At 37.5% G+C, this 22,029-nt stretch overlaps 1 protein-coding gene across 1 annotated transcript; it reads right to left on the bottom strand.

Moving 5' to 3' along the window:
- Positions 1–1,194: 1,194 nt before the first annotated feature.
- Positions 1,195–21,762, bottom strand: LOC134804464 (serine protease inhibitor 88Ea-like). Its single transcript, XM_063777511.1, has 8 exons — positions 21,451–21,762; positions 14,498–14,795; positions 14,139–14,306; positions 13,566–13,827; positions 13,220–13,318; positions 12,188–12,318; positions 11,213–11,336; positions 1,195–2,984 (listed from the first exon to the last, which is right to left on the bottom strand). Exons 2-8 carry the CDS (start codon positions 14,786–14,788, stop codon positions 2,824–2,826), a joined length of 1,236 nt encoding a protein of 411 aa, XP_063633581.1. The 5' UTR covers positions 14,789–14,795; positions 21,451–21,762; the 3' UTR covers positions 1,195–2,823.
- Positions 21,763–22,029: the final 267 nt, after the last annotated feature.

Genomic DNA, 22,029 nt, shown 5'->3' with positions numbered 1-22,029 from the left:
CATGTGAATAAAATGCAACTTTGTTATCAGTTTTTAAAGTGCAAAGTAAGCCTTTCCGAGCTGGTGTAGTGAAAAATAATTAGTTCTATAAAAAATCGAATTATTATAAAAATACCGGAATCATGTCCCGAATGCGTTGAATTGTAATTGGTATCTGGGAATCTAAAAAGCCTTTCTATACATACACCGAGTAACCCTACCGAAGTTTAGGTTTCGGCCGGTTTCGGCATCAAAATCACGTTTCGACCGAACATCAGCGCGCCGAAACTTATAACATTGTACGTCCGGGTAGTTTTCTATAATATTAAGCGAATTGTAATTAGAGTTAGACCAAAAGAAGTCTGCAACGAATTTGATAGCACACGCAGTGCAAGCGTTATTTATACGTCATAATTTCATAGAAGATAACATTTAAAATAACACTAGCAATGCGTCTTTGCAGACTTGTCTTGGCCGAACTCTAGTATTTCTTAACCCTTAACCAGGCTGACATTTCAAAAATGACAATCGATTGTCAGTCTTGCTCATCGAAAATAGAACACATGTTTGAAGTGCCGTATGTGGGAAATATATATCCCTTAGCCTGGTAAAGGGTTAATTAAAATAGGCCTGATCCGACACGCACTTGGTCGTTTTTTTTATTCCAACTGCACGAATTATACGTGGTTTCGTAATTCATATGTCTAAAATACTACCGACCATTTTTTCAACCATTTCAACACGTCTATAAAAGTTTCGGTTTCGGCCGAAACTGAGTCAAACAAAACCGAACCTTCGGTTTCCGTTTCCGTTATGTTTTCGATAAAAAAACAGTGTCGGTCGGACACTATTTCTATACGAGTTTGAGGTCAAATTTGTAGAAAATTTTATAAATAATATAAATCGTAAAAAATTGGTTAATTTTCAGGTTAGTCTGCGAGGACCCCTAAATTAGAACTGAGCATTTGAAACCACAGACTCTTTATAATTGCCTTCTTGGACTGCCTCGCAGATTTCAATTTACACAATGATCACACTTACCAAGGGTCCAAAAATGAAAGTAGTTACCTATAGTAATTTATTTGTTATATTTTATATTTAATAAAAAACTAGAATGAGATGAAAAAATGACCGCTTCGCGATTCTTAACACCAAAAACTCAGAAATCACAATACCTGCCTGTGGGGTAGGGTATTCAATAAAATATTCAATTAATTTCCAATAAATTATTTTTACATTAAACTTACGTCTCATCTGAATTCTTACTTATTACAAATAATGATATACATAGTAAATCTTAAAACTACCTAATACCTATTAGTTACATACATATGCCTAATACAAGTAAGAAATGAGTTTATTCGTTTAAATTACTTGACGAGAATTAGAGGTTGCTCTACAAATTTTGTAGAAAATAGGAAATGGGTTGTATTATGTCTAACGGAGCTGTAGGTTAAAATCGTGGCTATATCTCGGGTATAAAGTCTTTTCTTCTTGTCTCGATTTGTAGGCTTATAAACTTGTAAGTAGTTTTAACTACTGATCTTCCACTATAGACAAGTTCCAGATATGTAGTCCAACACTAACGATTCGCCCCGGCTTCTCACGGGTTACACAAAACCTTAACTAATTATACACTTAACCTTCCTCAAGAATCACTCTATTGATAAGCGAAAACTGCATGAAAATCCGTTCCGTAGTTTTTGAGTTTATCGCGAATATACATACACAAACAGACAGACGTGGCGGGGGACTTTGTTTTAAGGTGTAATGAAGTGTCACAGCGCTAGGTGAGTACATTACCTACTTAGTAGTCAAAGTTGGACACTCATGATTAAAATAGTTGATTCAACAAATCTAAAACTCATGATTAAATCATCCCTGATTAAATCGAAATAAAGTTAAATCAAATAATTTCTTAAGGAATAATTCGTTCCCGACAGGTACTTAATGAAATTAAAAAATCACCAGTCAACTAAATCCAATCCTGATTATTTTATTTGAATGACAATTTTCTCTGGTATGATATGGTATATATTATTAATTATTGTATTAACCTAGAAACTACATGTTTATCAAATTTTAATTCAATCTGACCACTAAAATTGTATTAAATACATATTATATTTTGGGCGTCCGCAGCGTCGCGCGTGGGCACGGAGCAGGCGAGCGGGTTAACGAAGAGTGACTCATTGACGCGGGCGCGTCAAGCGGATTCTACTCGTACCTACAATTTTATTTGAGGCGCCCTCGTGCGCCCACTCCGTGCACCCGCGCGACGTTGCGGTTATTTTAAACTACAACCCCTTAATGGTACTAGAGCGAGTATTATATATGCATGCGTGTTATTTAGTGATCACTAATCTGACGGCAAACTCCTGACAACATAGTTGAAATCGTGTTATTATGACGCCTAAATCTAGACATAGACATTTTATCAGCACTAGGAGTACTCCACTGTTTATACTTTATATCCTGGACATACATATCAATTATGGTGGTGATAAACAGTACGGTATGCTGCTAAAAAATATACAGTTCGTTTTTCCAAAACCTGGCCTTAAAAGGTAGATAACCTATAAAAATACTTTCACTATATGAACCAACCCAATAATCGCAATAAAATGGCAACTGAATGTCGGCCAAGTAGACCTCGAAATTTACTATGGAACATACATTTTATTTCACAATATCATGATTCGTTCAATGGCAAGGGGTTGGAAAAACACCATGCATCATATTTACAGCATAGAGCTCATTGATTGAGTATAAAAATTAAATAGTTACTAAATTATAGGTCTAAAACACGCAAAAATAACACGACTTTTATACCAAGTGTGTTGTTTACTTCTTAGGGTCCCTGTAGACGCCCATGAAGAGGACGGAGTTGGTTGGGCGCTCGTACACGAGGTAGACGAAGGGGAAGTTGGCCACGAAGCGGGTGGGCTCCGCGGGCCGCGACGAGCGGAACCCGAAGATGGCCGTCGCCGCTGCAGCCACGGTTCCTGCGACAAGCGAGTTCAACTTATAGTATACCTACTAGGTAAATAACACATGATAATAAACATATGTTACAAGAATAAGTAGTTTAATTAAATCACTCAACTTACTCCTACACTGCCGTCCTAGTCTAAAAGGCAGTTTTTCGACAAAAGCTAGTTTCGAGATAATCGCAAAAAACCAACCCAAACATCTTTCTTGAATTTCTACGAAACGGAAAAACTTTTTCCATTTTTTCTTTTTGTATGTGGTAGGTATATATATGTACTTATTTTAGGTATTTATAGTATGTTTCTAAACAGCTCAGTTTTTTTTAATTTTATAAAAAACACTTTAGATTAGTATTAAGCTTAAAAATGTGTAGGTCGTACTAGTCAAGAAGGCGGTAAACATGCGTTATGCGGCGTTCTAACTTAGTTACGAAGTAGAAACTAGGTAAAAACGCCGTATATGTCACATGCTGCCTTTTTGCTTAGTAACAATGAATAATTCCCACTTGAAATCCTAAGTTAAAAGACCTTATAGCAGCTATTCGGCCCTTTTGGTTAGTATACTAGGAAAAATTAAGATTTTGTCCAGATTTTCGACTAGCCTGCTAGTGTAAAAAAACGTATACCACCAAAAACACCGAATATACGCTTTTATAGATTAGTATTTATGGAAGAAATGGGAATAAAAAATAGACACGTAGTTTAAATGTTTATTAGGGCGAGCGAAGCGAGCCCTATCATTATTCGACGAACTATGCATTCTTGTGGTACACTTTACGGAAAAACTACTGCACTGTTAGGTTTGAAATTTGACATAGTAATGTAAATTCATGTCTAGATGTGTTATCAAACATAAAAATATAATTTTATAAACCTAAAAAAATAAAATAAAGTAATAACACTTTGTATTACTACTAGCGCCATCTGTTGGCAAAATAATGAATTATCTACTTCTCTAACAGATGGCGTTACTAGTAAAAAATAAATAAATATTGGACATACAAATTGACTAAGCCCCAAAGTAATCTCAAGGAGGCTTGTGTTGTGGGTACTCAGACAACGATACCTATGTGGTGTTTTCAATTTCAATAATGTCGATGGCGCTTACGCCATTAACAACGATGAATACAAAAGTGGGTTAAAATTTTGGATTCAGACCCACCTCGCTTCGCTTGGTTTGACTCCCAATTTAGCAATTAAGTTTCTGTGAATACTTACCTACTAGAACAATCAATCTTGCTGTATACCTATTCACTGCGGAGGTCAATTTTGGTTTTGTGACGCTGATGAACTGATCAATCATGTTGTGTTAGCAAACTTAAATCAGGGTATTTTCAGTTCGAGAAACAGTTTTGGCGCCTTTAATTTATTACGTAAGACGATTTTGGGGTGGAGGGGGGTCGAACATATCTTATTTTTTCTTACATGGGGGTTTTCATAGTTCTTACGTAAGATCACAAGGATGCGACTTTTTATTTAATTTCTATGAAATTATGACTTTTAAAATACATAATAATAATACTTCCACACTATGATATCAAACACGGTGCAGAGTTAGCTTAAACGAGCTCAAGTACCTTTGTACAGGTACATATATCACGTTCAAAAAAAATTTTTTTTTTAAATAAGCACTAATACAAACCAGACGTGTAGGTACTCAATTTTTCCTTTAGATTCTTATGTAATATATGGTAATATAGGGGAATGCGAGAAGGAGGGGGTCAGCCTATTCTTATTATTTCTTACATAGTGGAGGGAGGGGGTCAAAAACTGGCAAAAATTGTCTTACGTAATTAATGAATGGCGCCTTTAGTGTTACTATTGCTTGGAACTTCTAAAATTATAAATAAAGATAAGCATATTAATACAAACTTCAGTGACTTAGGGCCGACACACGACTGCAACTTGTATGGGAACTACACGCCGACTGCACGCCAATTGCAACGACGGCGTGCAGTTCAACAAAATGACCCAGAACCCTGGCAGTTCCTAGTGGAACTCAGGTTTGGTGCAACTAAGGCACATTATGTTTTGGTCATCCGACTCATCTTGATGAGCACTTAGGAGAGTTAGTTCCCAAGATAGAGGTAGGGGTGATGCTGAACCCTGGCAGTACCTAGTGGAGCTCGGGTTTGGTGCAACATAGACACACGCTGTTGGTCATCCGACTCGTTTTGATGAGCAATTGGGAGAGCAGTACCCAGGATAAAGCGGATGCTGAACCCTGGCAGTACATAGTGGAACTCAGGTGGTGTGTAGCATAGGCGCACGCTGTTTTGGTAATCTGACTCGTCTTGATGAGCATTTGGGAAAGCAGTAACCAAAATAGAGCGGATCTGAACCCTGGCAGGGTACTGCCATTGTTCCATTAGGTATAATGGAACTCAGGTTTGATGCAAAATAGACACACATTGTTTTGGACATCCGACTCGTCACGATGAGCACTTGGGAGAGCAGTACCCAAGATAGAGCTGATGCTGAACCCTGGCAGTACGTAGTGGAACTCAGGTTTGTTGCAACATATTAGGCTCACACTGTTTTGGTCATCCGACTCGTCTTGATGAGCACTTAGGTGTAGTACCCAAGATAGAGCTGATGCTGAACCCTGGCAGTACGTAGTGGAACTCAGGTTTGTTGCAACATATTAGGCTCACACTGTTTTGGTCATCCGACTCGTCTTGATGAGCACTTAGGTGTAGTACCCAAGATAAAGCTGATGCTGAACCCTGGCAGTACCTAGTGGAACTCAGGTTTGGTGCAACATAGGCACACGCTGTTTTGGTCATCTGACACGTCTTAACGAGCACTTAGAAGAGCAGGACCCAAGATAGAGCTAATGCTGAACCTTGGCTGTACCTAGTGGAACTGTGTGTGTGTGTTTATGTGTGGAGGAGTGTGATTACCGCCAGTAGGTGTCCAGACGGGATAGATTTTCCCTGAATTGTGTGGTGTGGACGCAAAAATAAATTCAAGGACATTGGCTCGATGACCCAACATTATGTAGGAAAGCCAGTTGGCATCCTTACAAAAAGTACTGGGCGACCGTGTAGGATCTAATAAGCGCTTATGAAATTGTATATTACGTGTGGATGATATTGGCAATTTGATTTTGTCGTCTGGAGACGTTTTTAATGGACAAAGTAAAAGCTGTAACAAACAGGCGTACTTGACAGCAACCGGGGTCCGGTTAGTATTTGTCTTTCTTGCTATCACTTATATAAAATTGCGTTCTTAAAGGCCGTAACACACTATCGCACCGTACCGCGACCTTGGTGCGGTGCGATAGTGTGTTACGGCCTTAACTGACTTATTACATACCCACCCACTCGATCGAACATGAAATAAACCTCGGATTGGATCAAAGTCGCGGTCCGGTACATAGGTTTAGGTAGAAAAACTCCGCGGGCCCTTACAAAGCTCTGCTTTTTGCTAGTTTATATACGAACAAAAAACGCCATACTACTAGGCTATTATTAAAAAAACGAGATCCAGCGATTACTGTTTGGATTATAATCTTAATTACCATACAAAATTAACACATAAATTGGGTTATTCCCACTAGTTACCATCAAGTTGGTACCAGTGGTAACTACTGGGAATTTATTTCCCACCTTTCTTCCCAGTAGCTACCACCAACTCAGTTTTGTGGTAATTACTGGGAAGTTTTTTTCCAGTAGTTACCACTGGTAAATGGTGGGAGTTTTTCCCTAGTAGTTACCACCAACATTTTTTTCTACACCTAACTGGTGGGAATAACCCCATAATATGTACAAATTTTTAATGTGTACAGTCTTTCTGATTTTATTTGTATCATAGGCTAGATTTACTCGACTCTACTAATGACATTACATGTACTTCTAATGAGCATGAGCAACGAAACTTAAAAGAGTCCGCAATAAGCTCAGCCGAATTATTACTTCCCATAAAAACGGAGATTCGTACTCATTTTAAAACAACATAAGGTATATCTATACCAGTACCTAATTAGTTTATATTCCAACAAAACTAATGAAATAGAGGAAAAATAAGTTTTGTATGAAAAACTTAGATTCGCTGTATTTTTTTTATTATGGTATCTGAAGCTACACATTAATTACAGGCATAGATATACCTTATCCTTTAGTGAGTACAAAGTTTTAGAGCAATCTACCTAATCGTTTTAAAATGAGAGCGTAACTACGTTTGTATGGAGATCCAGCTTGCTGCTGACTTAAATCTTAGCAACCATCTATCTTTGTAGGTGACCAGTTTTCGCATACACGTAACTCACAATAATACATAATGTTTTACCGAATTCGTGGCGTCTCTAATAGTTATTTTAGTTTGTTATCAATAGGCATCGAATCATCGAGAGTTTCATCGCACGGTAAGACGTTAGCGAGTTGTGTAGTCTACATTAGCAATAAAATTAAACTCGTATTAATTCCTGCACATACTCTGTCATTTATTTAATTCTAAAACGCATTTTAGCGGTTGTACCTAATTAAAAATCAGATTCAAATTTTAATAAAATTATTTTTCTATTAGATTACAAACTCATAGCTTTTACTATATGTTATAACATACAACTATTACCTAATACACAAACATACCAACTTATTTTAAGATACATATTGTTTTTTTATAAAACCCACTTAGGTATTTAATGGCCTAATATATATATAACTCTCAGTTGGTTTTTGGATGGACCCAGGTTCCATACAAAGATGCCCATGGTCCTTTGTCCTGGTTATCTAAATACTTAGGCGGAAAATGTTATTCTGTCCATAAGAATTCTCATTAAATTTCCCTTTAAAACATTTTTCATTAAGATTTAAACTCTTCGTAATGTCAAATACCTACTTGGCTTATAGGGAATTAAACCCGATACAATTAACTCTAATATAAATTTGATTTTACTTAAATAAAAGCAGTCAAACCGTCGAATGAAAAAATAAAACTTAAACAACGGTTGCTGTAGAAAAGTACGTATGAACAATTTCATCATCACAAACTACGCTAGAAAGACGTATTTGCTGTCGAGCGTAAGTATTTGCGAGGCAATTTTGAAGTATATACCTTGTAAAAAATGATAATACTCGAAGGTACTGATTGTAAACACTACATATTATTGATAACATATGATGGTAATGCAATAATAAAGTATTTTTCTTACTTTGGCGTTCGGTCAATATTTCGCGCGCAAAATGCCACCTCCGCTCGCATACCGGCAGCAACCGGCAGCCACAAGCCTGCGCTTGCGGCTGACGGTTTTTACTTAGCATAAGGGTGTCTTTCGGTGCGCGGGGAGCATGACGAAGGTTGGAGCATATACTGCGTTATAGACTAGTTAGACGCACTTTCAACCATTATAAAAGTTTGTTTGCGTTTAATACGACGTCCATACAAAATAAGAAGAATGTATAACATTTATACGTTTCTAAAGACTATTATGGTGACGTAAAAAAGTTAAGTGATACTAGGCTTAAATGACGTATGAGACATTTAAACAAAAAAAAATACTATACGATTTTTTAGACTAGTATCAGATCTAAAATTTTGCTAAAGATCCTAATCTTAAAGCGCGTATAGCGTCTTTTACGTATTTTTAGCCTAGTTTTTGGCTTATACGTTATTTTAGGCTAGACATGGTGGATAAGATTTTACGCAAACCAGAGCGTAAAAAAAAGTATAGCTGCATATACGTTGTTTTAGCCTGGCTTTGTCAAATAGTCGCTTTTTAGACTAGGAACGCTTAGAAAATTAGTGCAAATACGGTCTTTTTACGATATTTTTCTCGATAACTAAGCCACTTATCGGAAAACGGGCCAAAGTGGTCGATGCATCTCTATCTCTACATTACGAATATCACAAAAAGTCAATTTTGGCAAAATGTCGAAAAACTGCCTTTTAGCTTAGGAGGGCACAGTACTAGTCCTAAACAACAATTTTGCCCGCTTGTAAAACAAATAACTATTACAGCAAATATGGTCCTACTTGCCCGCACTAGTGCAGGAAAGAGCTCTTTCCGTGCGTATGTCAAAAGTTTAAAGGGCCATATGTACCTACTATAAAACGTTGTACGATACACGTGCGAATAGGTAATTAGCAACTCGTGTAGATTTAAAACACTCCCTTCGGTCGTGTTTTAATTTATTGCCACTCGTTTCGACTTGTATCGTAAATAACTATTGTTTTACAAGGTGGCAAAGTTATTGTTTAACCCCTTAATAGAGGGGTAGAGAGATAGCCGATCAAGCAGGTTTTTAAAAGGTCGACAACGCGCATGTAACACTCTGGAGTTGCAGGCGTCCATAGGCTACGGTGACTGCTTACCATCAGGCGGGCCGTATGCTTGTTTGCCACCGATGTTATGTAAAAAAAATCAAGCGAAGGTTCCAAACCACAACCACTTTGCTACCGGGTGAAACGCAAAATGTTCCACAAACCCAACGAGCACGTTTAAATAACACTTGCTCAGCTTGTGCTATCAAAATCGCTGCCGAGTTAGCTTGGTCTGACTCTATACGAGTTCTAAAAAATATCTACTACACTACAATATAAATTAGGTACGTAATTGGTTTTTAAATCGCATTGCAATGTGCCCATGTTATGTGTATTTAGAAGTGCTCTCTATATGTATAGTCGGTTCTCAAGCTATAAGTGTTTTTTTCGGCTCAAACCTTGATCTGTTAAACTATTGTAAGAACTAAAAAATTGTTTTTTTAACGGGCTTGTTATTTTCACTTGGTAGGGATTTGGAAGCTAACCGTAAGGTTTGAACCGAAAAAATCACTTGAGAAAATTACAACTACACCAACAACTCATGACAAAGTGGTTCAGGTTATGTATCATTTATATAAGCCATATTATATACAGGGCGTTTTTTGAATAACTAGCCATATTGTGCGAGGTGATTAGGTAGGCCATACTGAACAACTTTTTCTATGGGACCAACTCTGAAATCACAAAAATGTTTTTGGCCGTTTCATACATTTTGGTAGAGTGGATGTCGACGTTTTCTATGGGAAGGCCAATTTTTTTTGGGATTTCGGGGTTGGTCACATAGAAAAAGTTGTTCAGTATGACCTACCTAATCACCTCGCACAATATGGCTAGTTGTCCAAAAAACGCCCTGTATATTCCATATAAGCTAACTATGCACCATTGACAGAACAAAGTGCGGATAATAGTATTTTATACAATCGTGATATAATAGAGAGTTTTTCAGTCGAGTACCGTGTTTAGACAACGAAGCTTGCTGAGTTGTCTAAGTAAGGTACGAGATTGAAAAGCTAAATTCAATTTTTAGACAATTGTTTTCTCTCGATTTCGGCCACCGTAGCCTATGGAGACTAACAAACAACGCTAGTGGTTTTCGTAGTCTATGGATGTTGCTATATTAAGGGTGTCACATGCGCGTTTCTGACTTATGAAGCAATTGTTTCTACTATACAACCTAAAATAAATAATTATTTTGAGCTATGGTTTTGTTTCGTCCTCTTGATCGCGGCGAGCTGTGATTGGTCAATTTCATTATAGTTGACTAAACTGTATCGAAATGAATATTATAGTTGAGTTGGCCCATACATTAAAAATACCCAATTGCAGTTTGGTATAAGAAATCATAATTCATGAATTACAGTCGACGAGTAGAAAAACATCATATTTTCATAGAAGCTTGACGTTTATGATGAGCTCAGCAAATGCCACGCAGGGTTAGCTTGGTCCGACTGTAGCTGTCAGCGCATGTACGTCTGCTCATATTGAGCGGACGCTTCTCATATACGAATATCTGGGAGACCGAACTTTGCTCGGAAAACATATAAAAACTCGAAAATTTGCGTTTTCCCGGAGATAAGACTAGCTAGATCGATTTTTTGACCCCGAAAACCCCTATATAGCAAATTTCATCAAAATCGTTAGAGCCGTTTCCGAGGTCCCCGAAATATTATAATATAAATAAATAAACAATAATTGCTCGTATAAAGGTATTAGATTAGATTCGCTCGGCAATAATACATATATATATTATAACATTGTAGGCAGAGTAAGTCCAAGCTAACTCTTGGCAGCGCAGGAGCGGTGGTACTTAAACTTATGATGTTTATATAGTTTCGATCCACACTTAGGTAAATACTGCAAAATCGTTGCAAAAATTGATTAGAGACGGACTCTTTTAGACGTGAAGAGCAGTCACCGAGCCCTCTTGAGGGGTGCAGCGGTACGAGTGGGCAGAAAGTATAATATTAAGGTCTCAGTACCTTCTTCATCGATTTGGATCTTGGCCTTGTGGATGGCGTCGTCGAAGCTGACATGGTCGTCCGTCAGCGTCGTGAAGTCGGAGGTATTGTTGAACAAGTCGCCAACTCCCAGAGTCTCCAAGATCTGAACCAAAACAACACGTAACCTTCAATATTCTTGTACAAAACTATTTTAGAAGGGTAGAAAAATATATATTTATTTGACGTTACAAAATTATGGACAGAGATACTCATGAACAAAGGATCGCAAAAAAAGTTACATTAGGAACTAATTGTACAATATTTATATTTATTTGCTCCTTAATGTTTCAATAAATATGATTTTATCTTAAAAAAATAAGAAATTACTTTAGGTGCTGTAATCAAGTACTTAACTAAACCTTTTTTTGCGTTCCACTAAATTTGCCCATAAATACACTTTCTTAAGTTTAGTTATTATAATTACCTACTAAATTAAACATACACATGTTATAACACTTATAAACATAGACGATAATCAAATAGGAACCCCGCTCAACATAACACAATGGTAAGCTAATACGGCACTAGTTTTCGGCGAAGTTAAATCTGAGGATGTGACAACACACAATAAAGGTAACTTGTGTACTTATGCCTATACTCTGTATCTTTAGGTACTTATATAAAAGTAAACAAATAATTTGTACATTTTCGTGTAGTTATAACATTTATTGATTAACCAACCAAATATAAAACCACCTGGATCTGTCACTGAGCGACCTGACTTTAACTTACATTACTTATTTGATCAAGTAATGTTTTCATCTACCCTCAACTGGCTTAAGAAGCCATTTGTGGGTAGATTTTGTATGCTCTTTTTTAAATACCTAAAGATACAGACTATAGTCCATAAACCATTACAGACCGTCCTTACTTTATTTAAATAACGAAATTCTGGACATTTTTTGATAACTCAATTTAAAAGTTTAACAGCAAGAGTCGTATATCAATACTTACAGGCCTCAGGGGCAGGCTCTTCTCAACGGTGAACTTGGGGATCTCGACGATGACCTCGCGGCCCATGTAGCTTTCCTCTACCACGGCGGCCAGTCGCTCGGGCGTCAGGTTCGCTATGATGTTCTTCACGCCTGCAATAAATCAACTCTTACTTAGGTACTTAGAAAAATTAAAATTAAAATGGACCAAATTTGTTATTTGATACCCGAACAAGCGAAAGATACAAGGCACGAGGGTAAACAAGTTTGCTACCGAGTGAAACACAATTTTTTTTCACCACACCAACGCGGGAAAAATGCTAACTAGTAGTACATTACAAATTAAAGCCCAAATGAATGCGATTAAATATTTGTCATTCAAAATTACTTAAATGTCAATTCCACCACCCAACATGAGGCAACAGGCAACAACTCAAAATTTGCTTTTAATTACTTTGCCACTCTTGTGGATGAAATGCAACTTCCTAATCAGTTTTTGTCGAATAAAGAGAGCCTTTATGAGCTGGTGTGGTGAAAATATCACTATTGAATAATTATGATAGGTACAAGTAATTAGCAACAATATATTTTTTCGATATACATAATCTAATGGGTACCCATTAGCAGTAATTATAAACAATTTACAGTAGGTAGGTACTTAATAATAGAGTGTACTTTTATTTATTTCGAGCTTATTTTGTCCCATATCGTGCCCAGCAGGGTCTACTATTTTGAAATATCCAGAGACGAAGTAAAATATGCCGTACGTACCTATGTATCATTTGTTTTGCATTCCTGGAAAAACAACAACTACACATGCTACAGACTGCACACTACGAACTTGGAACATTAGAGAATACGTCGTAGGTATTTGCGAAAATTTTAAAACACAAACAAAATTGTATACCTACAAATACATTATGCCTATCTGGAATATACCTAGAACTCCCGGAATCGCTATTTTCATACATTAGGTATGAACCAAATAAATAGGCTAACCGCGTTACCATTAGGTATAACGAGTTTATTTAAAAAAACTGAAATACATACTAACCTTCCTTCATAGAGTAGGGCGGCAGGAGAATGTACATGCTGATGTCGTTGCCTTTGTAGGGCAGCTCCAGAATCTGTGCGCCGAGGTCTTCGCTCACCACTAGCAAATAAATAAGTATATTTCATCTATCAATATTTAACTTTAAAAATGTCTAGAGACAGATAACAAATTGTCTATATTATAATTTAATCATTTTATTATTTTCTCAGATGTGCCATGAGATATGTGTATACTCACAGCGTCATGACGATTCTGAAGAAACCGTAAATTCTTTTATGCAGGTTGCTGTTAGAGAACAATGCATTCTTGGAAATTTGAGGAAATCGTTCAAGAGTAGAATACTTACTGAAATGGAAAGTGCCTTTCTGCTTCATAAACGGCACCAGCGTTTGACGAGTTTCGGAAACAAAGAATGCCTCTTTCTTTGTCCTTTCTGCGGGGAATTTAGAGGCCCAGACGCCTTTGAAGTAGGCGGCGTTGGCGAGCACCAGCTTGGTGGTGTGCGTAATGCCGTCCTCTGGAATCAACGTCTGGATGTGGTTCTTAGTCACCGCGGCCACCCACTTGTTAATATGCTCTCGTGCTTCCGAGGGCATCTCGTGGAAATTCTGTAATTTACAACCAATACAATTATTTACATTAATGTATGAATATTCACAAAGGCAATGTACCTAGATTGTAAACAACTATTGCTAAAAACCATGCATAATTGCATTGCACTTGTGGGGGAATGTTTATAGCTGTAACAATTTCGATTAAGTATGCTTTGGTTACCTAGCTAATTAAAACATAAAACATTACTTCATAGGAAAGTCCAAACTAAACTGATAAACAATACCGTTTAGCACGCCTGACACTCTAAAGTTGTTTAGAGTCTAAACAACAGTATTTAGCTCTTTAGTTAGACACATTTACTTACAAGTCTCTCTAGTTCGTTCTCGAAGATGTCCAGCAAGCACTGCCTGACGTCGAGCGTTTCGTCGACGAACATTTTGTTGGCGCTGTTGAACTCGTAGCTGGCGCTATTGTTGTTCGTCAGGCGGGACCGCCGGTCTAACTTATATGCTGTTATCAAATTGATTTTATCCTAGAACAATCAAGGATTTCATTAGTTTACTCACTATATAAAGGCATTCTCTACCAGTTAACAGTTATGCGATTTAGTAATTACAGATTTAAAATGAGTAGGTAGGTAGAAAGTAACAGCCCTGAAGATGATATTTATAGTTACAAAATTGAGGTAAAACGATTAAGACAGTAGAGGCTAGTCATTCTTACCAAAGATTTCGCTATCTGTAGAGACTCCCTCAGAGATGCTTCCGTCTGGCCCCCAGCAGAAAAGTAAGCTAGCAGTAGAGAGTGGTACACTGAGAACGGCGAAAAGAATATGTTGTCGGTGGGATTTGCATCATTAATGGAGTTAAACAAATTTAGGGTGAACTCCAATTGGCCCCTGTACAGAGATGTGCGAGCCTCAGGGTTCAGCTTCTTAGCTGAATCGTCTTTGTAGAAGCATTGACCAGTCACCGTCGAAATTACAAGCAACCCAAGGGCTACTATTTTTAACATGATGGATCTGTAACAATGGATAATAATTTTAATGTAAGCATTCAATAGACCCCCACAGACTATGGGTTGGGTAAATGGAATTAAATGCTAAATGCTATCTACCACCAAGCCAACACTAATACGTCAGGGGCGGTATAACAGATACCTATAAAGGATCAGACTTCGGACGGGCTTATACATATAACTATCCTTGATCTGTACAGAACAGAAGAGACAAAATATTTTCAGTGCATACACTGGCGTAAAGGCTGCCAAGCATCATTTAACGCGTATGATAGGGAACATTAACCTCACCTTTGAGCAATTGTCGTCTCTATTTGCACAGGTCGAGGCAATTCTTAATTCCAGGCCTATAACTCCCCTATCAGCCGATCCTACAGACCTTTACCCTTTGTGTCCCGGGCACTTCCTGATCGGCAAACCGCTCACTTCATTGCCATCGCCCACACTTACCGAAATCAACCCAAATCGTCTTAGAAAATATGAGCACATTGAGCAGATCCGACAACAATTTTGGGAGAGATGGCGCACTGAATATTTGAACGAGCTGCAGCAACGTTCAAAGTGGCGCATCAATCAGGGAAAACTCGCTGAAGGCGATATGGTGGTCCTCAAGGAGGCTAACTTGCCACCACTCAAATGGCGCATGGGCCGCATTCATCGACTGTATCCAGGAGCCGATGGGATAGCACGCGTTGCAGACGTGAACACGTCCAAGGGTATCATCCGCCGTGCCGTCACAAATCTTTGCCCGCTACCTAACGATGAGCGCGTAGAAGCTACTCGAAAACCCACAGTTTCCGAGGGGGGGAAGATGTCTACACTCACCCTTACCTAGCTGCTGGACGAGAGAGGGGCAGACGCGCGGGAGGAGGACATATGACCTTTTGAATGACCTTACCAATCCATCTACGGCACGATCAAGCTGCCTTGTACTTCAATATTAACCCTATACCAAAATTATGTTATATATACTCATTTGTGGAAGCTGATTATACTTATATGTATATACTGCAAACCGTCTACTTCATTGACTGTACATATGACCAATATATGTCAAAGATACGTAGTCAGAACTATGCTTTCTGGTTCTGCCTAAGTTTAAAAACTATAGCATTCTTAAATGATCGTCACGAGTTTAATTTTTAGGGTTCCGTACCCAAAGGGTAAAACGGGACCCTATTACTAAGACTCCGCTGTCCGTCCGTCCGTCCGTCCGTCCGACCGTCCGTCTGTCTGTCACCAGGCGGTATCTCACGAACCGTGATAGCTAGACAGTTGAAATTTTCACAGATGGTGTATTTCTGTTGCCGCTATAACAACAAATACTAAAAACAGAATAAAATAAAGATTAAGTGGGGCTCCCATACAACAAACGTGATTTTTGACCGAAGTTAAGCAACGTCGGGCGGGGTCAGTACTTAGATGGGTGACCGTTTTTTTTTGCCGTTTTTTGCATTATGGGACGGAACCCTTCGTGCGCGAGTCCGACTCGCACTTGCCCGGTTTGGTTAAATTTTATTCGAGTCTTGACATACTTAATTAATGTATCCTGAATCACTATTATTGACTCAGCAGTGACAAATGCTCTTTGCATGTATCTATACCTAATGTAGTATCTATCTTGTCATTATTCGTAATTAGTTAATTACCGATATTGATTTAACATGACACTGTTTGGCCCAAATGATCATGATCACTGTCATAAAGCTCATCACATCACATTTCCAGCTGACACGAGTAGCATGTACTTATAAATTCATTATAAATTCATAACCCTGTTGAGCTGGACAATGACAATCGAGAGGTTAGTGTCTCGGGTGAGCGGTTTTCACCACGCTTTCTCTGCGAGACGAGCGCCGGCGCCGGCGGCGGCGCAGCACCGCAAGCCCCACGCGGCGGGGGGCGCACGGCGCGCCGTCCCGCCACGCCCTCATCAAACGACCATCACTGTCATCTCATCTTGTAAGTGTCTGCTGTAAATACATGCATCATTGTCCAATTTAATCAATAATTTCTTTGTAGACTGTCTGTAAGAGAGCTCTCTCCAACAAAAACCACATACCGTGAGCCTCCTTTTTAATTCAGGGAAAATAGCGATATACTAATTTTTGAAATACGAGCGATAGAAATTTGGAATCTAGTGGTATTGAGTATTGACCACTCGTTTTCAATTCTATTAGTAGAATTTAAATGCCTAGTAGTGGAGATATTATTGACCGAAATACACGAAATCGAGCGGTCGAATTTCAAAAATCGGCCCCCTGCTGTGACAACAGAGTTCTACAAACGAGATATACTGATAATCGCCATGTATTGTATATAATACAATAAAGGGTAAATTCTTTTTTATCGTATCTTCTATATTGCATAGTACGGTAGAACAGACGATTAATAAACAAGGTCAATTGTATATCCGCCACTTTATTTATTAATCTTATCTGCACTGAGTGATTCACGGGACCACTGGGAACTAAACATTTAAATACTTAAGTACAAAATAGACTCATTAGTAAAAGATTAAAGTGTTAAAAATGATCACAACAATATTCTCTTATTAATAAGATTATTCTCGCATCTCACAATGGCCGTGCCTCCGCCAAGACGAGACAAAGGGCAAAAGGCAACATTTCGCCCGCCCGCCGATGACTATACAAATAAGGCAGAACGTATTTTCATTACCATAGTCAGATTTACAAACGTTGATTTTTTTTTCATTTATTTATTAACACAAAATACATTCAAAGAATTATGACAGCGACAAAGCCCCCTGAGGCTTAACTACCGCTGTAATCGCTCTTATTTACTCTTAATATTATATTAAACTATGGGGTATTTCATTTCACGAAGTCGGCAATCATGTTTCTTATTATGAGGTGTTAGAGTCTAGTCTGATCCACCCGGGTATTGAACACAGACTTGAAAAACGTGTATGCACATTTACATAAGTTAGACCTATTAAATACAAATAATACAATCATGTTCTAGAATATAAATGTAAACAATAGTGAATGACTAATTTCACATCTGTCCATGTCCAGCGTTTCATAACTAATACCGACAACACGACCACGGAAATTACTGTATGTAATGTATAGGTACATATTATTATAAATTATTGGTAGTGGAAACCCGCTATGATGATGACGATGATTTTCTATATGTATACATCCGTCGGTGATCCTCATATAATAAAATTACCAACGGAAAATTTATCTTAATCTAAGTACCTACCTACCTTAAGTTCAGCTAGTTTATGCTGTGTTTATGCTAGTTTATGCACATGCATTTTAAATAAGCAATTAATCCGATGATAGCATAGGAGCATAGTTTATTTATTATAGACAACGCAACATCGTTAGACTGGTTTTCTGAGATAAGGTCACTCGTACGTCAGAGGAAATCCCGCTGTCGGGCAGATATACAATCGAACAATACTGTTCATGAGCCACGGATTTCCCTCGTCAGTGAGCTGAACCGACTCTCGCAGAGAAAGTCCGCCGCGTCACCGGCTCACCGGCACATATATTACACAATACCGGACCGTAAACAGTGTCAGTGTTATTCCAAGAAACACTATTTAAGAGAATCTTCGCATATTGTTCCAATTGTATGAAATATATTCGCAATTCCTTTTAAGATCTGCTTAATCATATCAGAAATATCTATTCCAAGCTAAGCAAAATCAAAATTACCTTGTATGAGTCGCAATAATCCTCCAGACTGAATTATAATTTTCCAAAGGTCAGAGAATTTTCCAAGAATGGATAATAGCATTTAATTACATTGCGATAGTTGTTCCTAACCGTTTCATATGTGTTACGGGATTTTATGTAAATATATATTATTCCTATTCGAGGGTGACGAATTCTCTCAAGGCGGTTTTTCAAGATACAATGAGGCCACACACATACGTAACGTTTGCATAAGATCCTCCACGGACGGACAGTGCTGCGTTAACGGAATATCAATTAAACACTACTCAACAGCAGTAATCGAGGGAACGAAAACGAAAAAGCGCCACTTAAGTTCCAACTGCATAGCTATTTATTTACATTATTTGTTATAGTATTTTTCAAACTGGAAGGTTACGATCTCATCTCCATACTAATTATAACCTAAAAATGCCAAATAAAAAAAAATGTATTGCATTGACATTTTTGACATCTATCATCGTACCCTTCCAGTTTGTAAAATACTATAGTAGGCCCATGCATCAAGTCTGCTATCCGGTTAGAAGGACCAATTAGATTACGATGACAGTCAAACGAATTGTCACCGTAATATTGTGCGTTCATAAAAAAAATCCTGCTTTATATGTTTCATACGCTATCTTTTGTTTAGTTGTTTAACATATTTGAACCAGAGGTAGGAACGATTCTCACAGTAAGTGAAAGCCCGTCTTTTCAATACTCTCTTCTTCTTCACCGACATGCTTCAAGAAATGGACGTAATCCTGCTGACTTGTTTAAAAATCTACGCGTATCTTGGATCTCAAGACTTAAGGGGCCCACTGATTAACAGTCCGCCAGACGGAATCGGCCTGTCAGTTAGAACAAAAAGTTGACAGTTCCGGACAACTGATAGGTAGATACCATCCGGCGGACTGTTAATCAGTGGGCCCCTTTACGCGAGTTTCACGAGCACAACGAATATTTAATGATGTCGATATGAGAACGCAGCTGATACTATAATTTATTAACTACATGTGTGCAAAGATGTGCGTAGCCGAACCCGCATACGTACGAGTATCTGTTAGATAATGTTTGTTATGTTATTGTAGTTACTGGAGTAGGTAGGCATGCGTATGTGTGTGTTATTGGAGTTTGATTTTTTTTTATCAAATTAGGTGTCGCGATTCTCAATAGGGAAGGGAAAAATCGGGATTTCAGAAAAAAATCCTTTTCTTTTTTTAAACCAGCAACTTTTGGGTTGCTTAGACTCAAAATCTCGAGTACTATTGAATAAGACAAAGAAAAAGTGTCCCCAGTTTTTCATACAAACTTTGTGTGTCAGTTTTGTAAAGGTCCATACAAAATGTATGTGAAAATGCGTTACAAAACTTTCATTTTTTATGGGACACATTTTTTTTCTTTTTAAATCGATAGACCTCGTGATTCTGAGTAGGAATAACACAATAAGTTGATGGATTTTCGAAAAAAAGTAAATGGTACACATTTAAGTAAAAATGGCCTTATACCAGACTGTATCTAATTTTATTTTAGTATATAAGCAAAATTTTAACCCAATCACACTTATAAAAGTATAAAATTTTGAAAGTAAGCAAGCTTAAGAAGCGGGCCTTCTTTGGTGCACCTTATCATCCCCAATTTTGAAACGAAAGAAACGGATTAATTTTTTAATAGTTTTCCATATAAAGTGACCCGTTTTAATTACTCTTGAGTATAGAGACCAAAGAAAAAATATGCATTTACAAATGCATAGGTACTTCGAAAATTATGCGATAAAAAGGGTTGTGACATTTTAAGAAAACACTTCCTTTGGCCTACATATTTTGTAAGTATAGTACCAACAACTAATTAAAATGTTAAAATTGTTAGAGTTAGGCCAAGCTAAGTTGACAGCGATTTTGATAGCCTAGACCGTGCAAGTGATATTTTGAACCTCAAACTTTTATGAAACTATGACGTTTAAATAACACTTGAACATTCCGGGCTATCAAAATCGCTGCTGGTCTAATTCTATACTTATGCATGCGCTATTTTGTTTTACTCTACGTAAATAATATATTTTGAATTTGACTTTGTGCTTTATTTATTTTATTTCTGTACACGCGCAGGTAACTTATAAGTACCCCACCTAATTGTCCTAATTGTAAGTAGGTATATTAATTAATCTGGAATTATCTAAGATCAAGATCATGAGTTAAGTTAAATATCAGCACAAAATATTTCAACAATAATGGGCAGTTGAATTCATGTAAAATAAATGTAATCTGTGTTTTAACTGTAATTCATAATTTTATTAAAAATCCATTCGTGTAAGTATAGATGACGCTACCTAGAAATTAAACCCTATTATCGATCACTGTATTTAATATTAATAAAGTACCAAAATATAAACATAATGTTGAGAGTATGTAAACCTAAGTATATGTTTTTTACGAGACACAAAACGACGTCTACGTGATTAACAACAAAATTTCAAACTTACTTAGGTACCATTTATCTAAAATTATTTTTAAATAAAACTTAATAAGCTATACCTATACACTTAGTGGTAAATGAGTGTTTTTAGGAAAATATTCGTCACAGTAAATTAGAAAGCGTGCATGATGTTGATGATTGGTGGCAGCGAACGGTAACACACACAGCCATGTATATAGGTACTTCTGTATTACACAAGTTGACCTAACACAGGCAGTTAATTCATGTGCAGTCAAACCAGGTTAAAACAATGGCAGGTCGAGTTTTATGTGAAAACAGCGTCCGGTAAATTGAAACAGGCACTGTTCTTTAGTTAGCTACTTTACAAAGCAAGAAGAATATCATAACAAAGCTACCGGTTAATTAGGATAGAAATATCATCATTATATAAGGTTATTTATTTATACACAACAATTTATAACAACAAAGCACGCATTCTTAAGTAGACGGAAAATATATAAAGATGATTATTTAAATAAAAATAACTTAACTCACCGTCCGTGAAATCCTTACGGCAAACACAAATGGTATTTTGGAAACTCGTTAGTCGTCTGGTTGCCTTATTGCGGTTTGCCTGAATGGAAGTGGGTATATGGTCACTAATTTAAAATAACAGGAGTTTTAAACAGAATTTCGAGTAGTGTGTGTCGTCGCCAGCGGCGCGCTACGTCGGTTCGTGGAGAGACTCGAAGCCTGACTGAATGAGGGCCAGTCGCTATCCTCTTTTATGTTAGTGTTGTTAAACTGGTAGGTATGCGTTTGCAGAGCCACTTCTGACAATTCAACCAGGTAAAGAAAACCGGACAAAACTTTAAGTTTTTGCACCGCCCACATAGAACGTCCAAATTAATCTCTATTGTGCGATATAATCTTAACAATTACTTTACTAGTTCGACCGGACAGCTGCCTAACTGTGCCTGCGACAAAATTGATTGCTTAGCGTTTACTTAAACCACTACCGAGAATAAAGCTCTACTTACCTATTTAATGAGTTTCCTAACAATTTTTACGGGAATTTATATTAGTTATTAAGAATAGTCATTGGCCCTTTAAAAAACCAGTGTTGAAGTCACG

This window comes from Cydia splendana, chromosome Z, assembly GCF_910591565.1.
Source record: "Cydia splendana chromosome Z, ilCydSple1.2, whole genome shotgun sequence".
Taxonomy (NCBI): Eukaryota; Metazoa; Arthropoda; class Insecta; order Lepidoptera; family Tortricidae; genus Cydia; species Cydia splendana.
The sequence above is the reverse complement of the archived record's forward strand: the minus strand, read 5'-3'. Positions and strand labels throughout refer to the sequence as shown.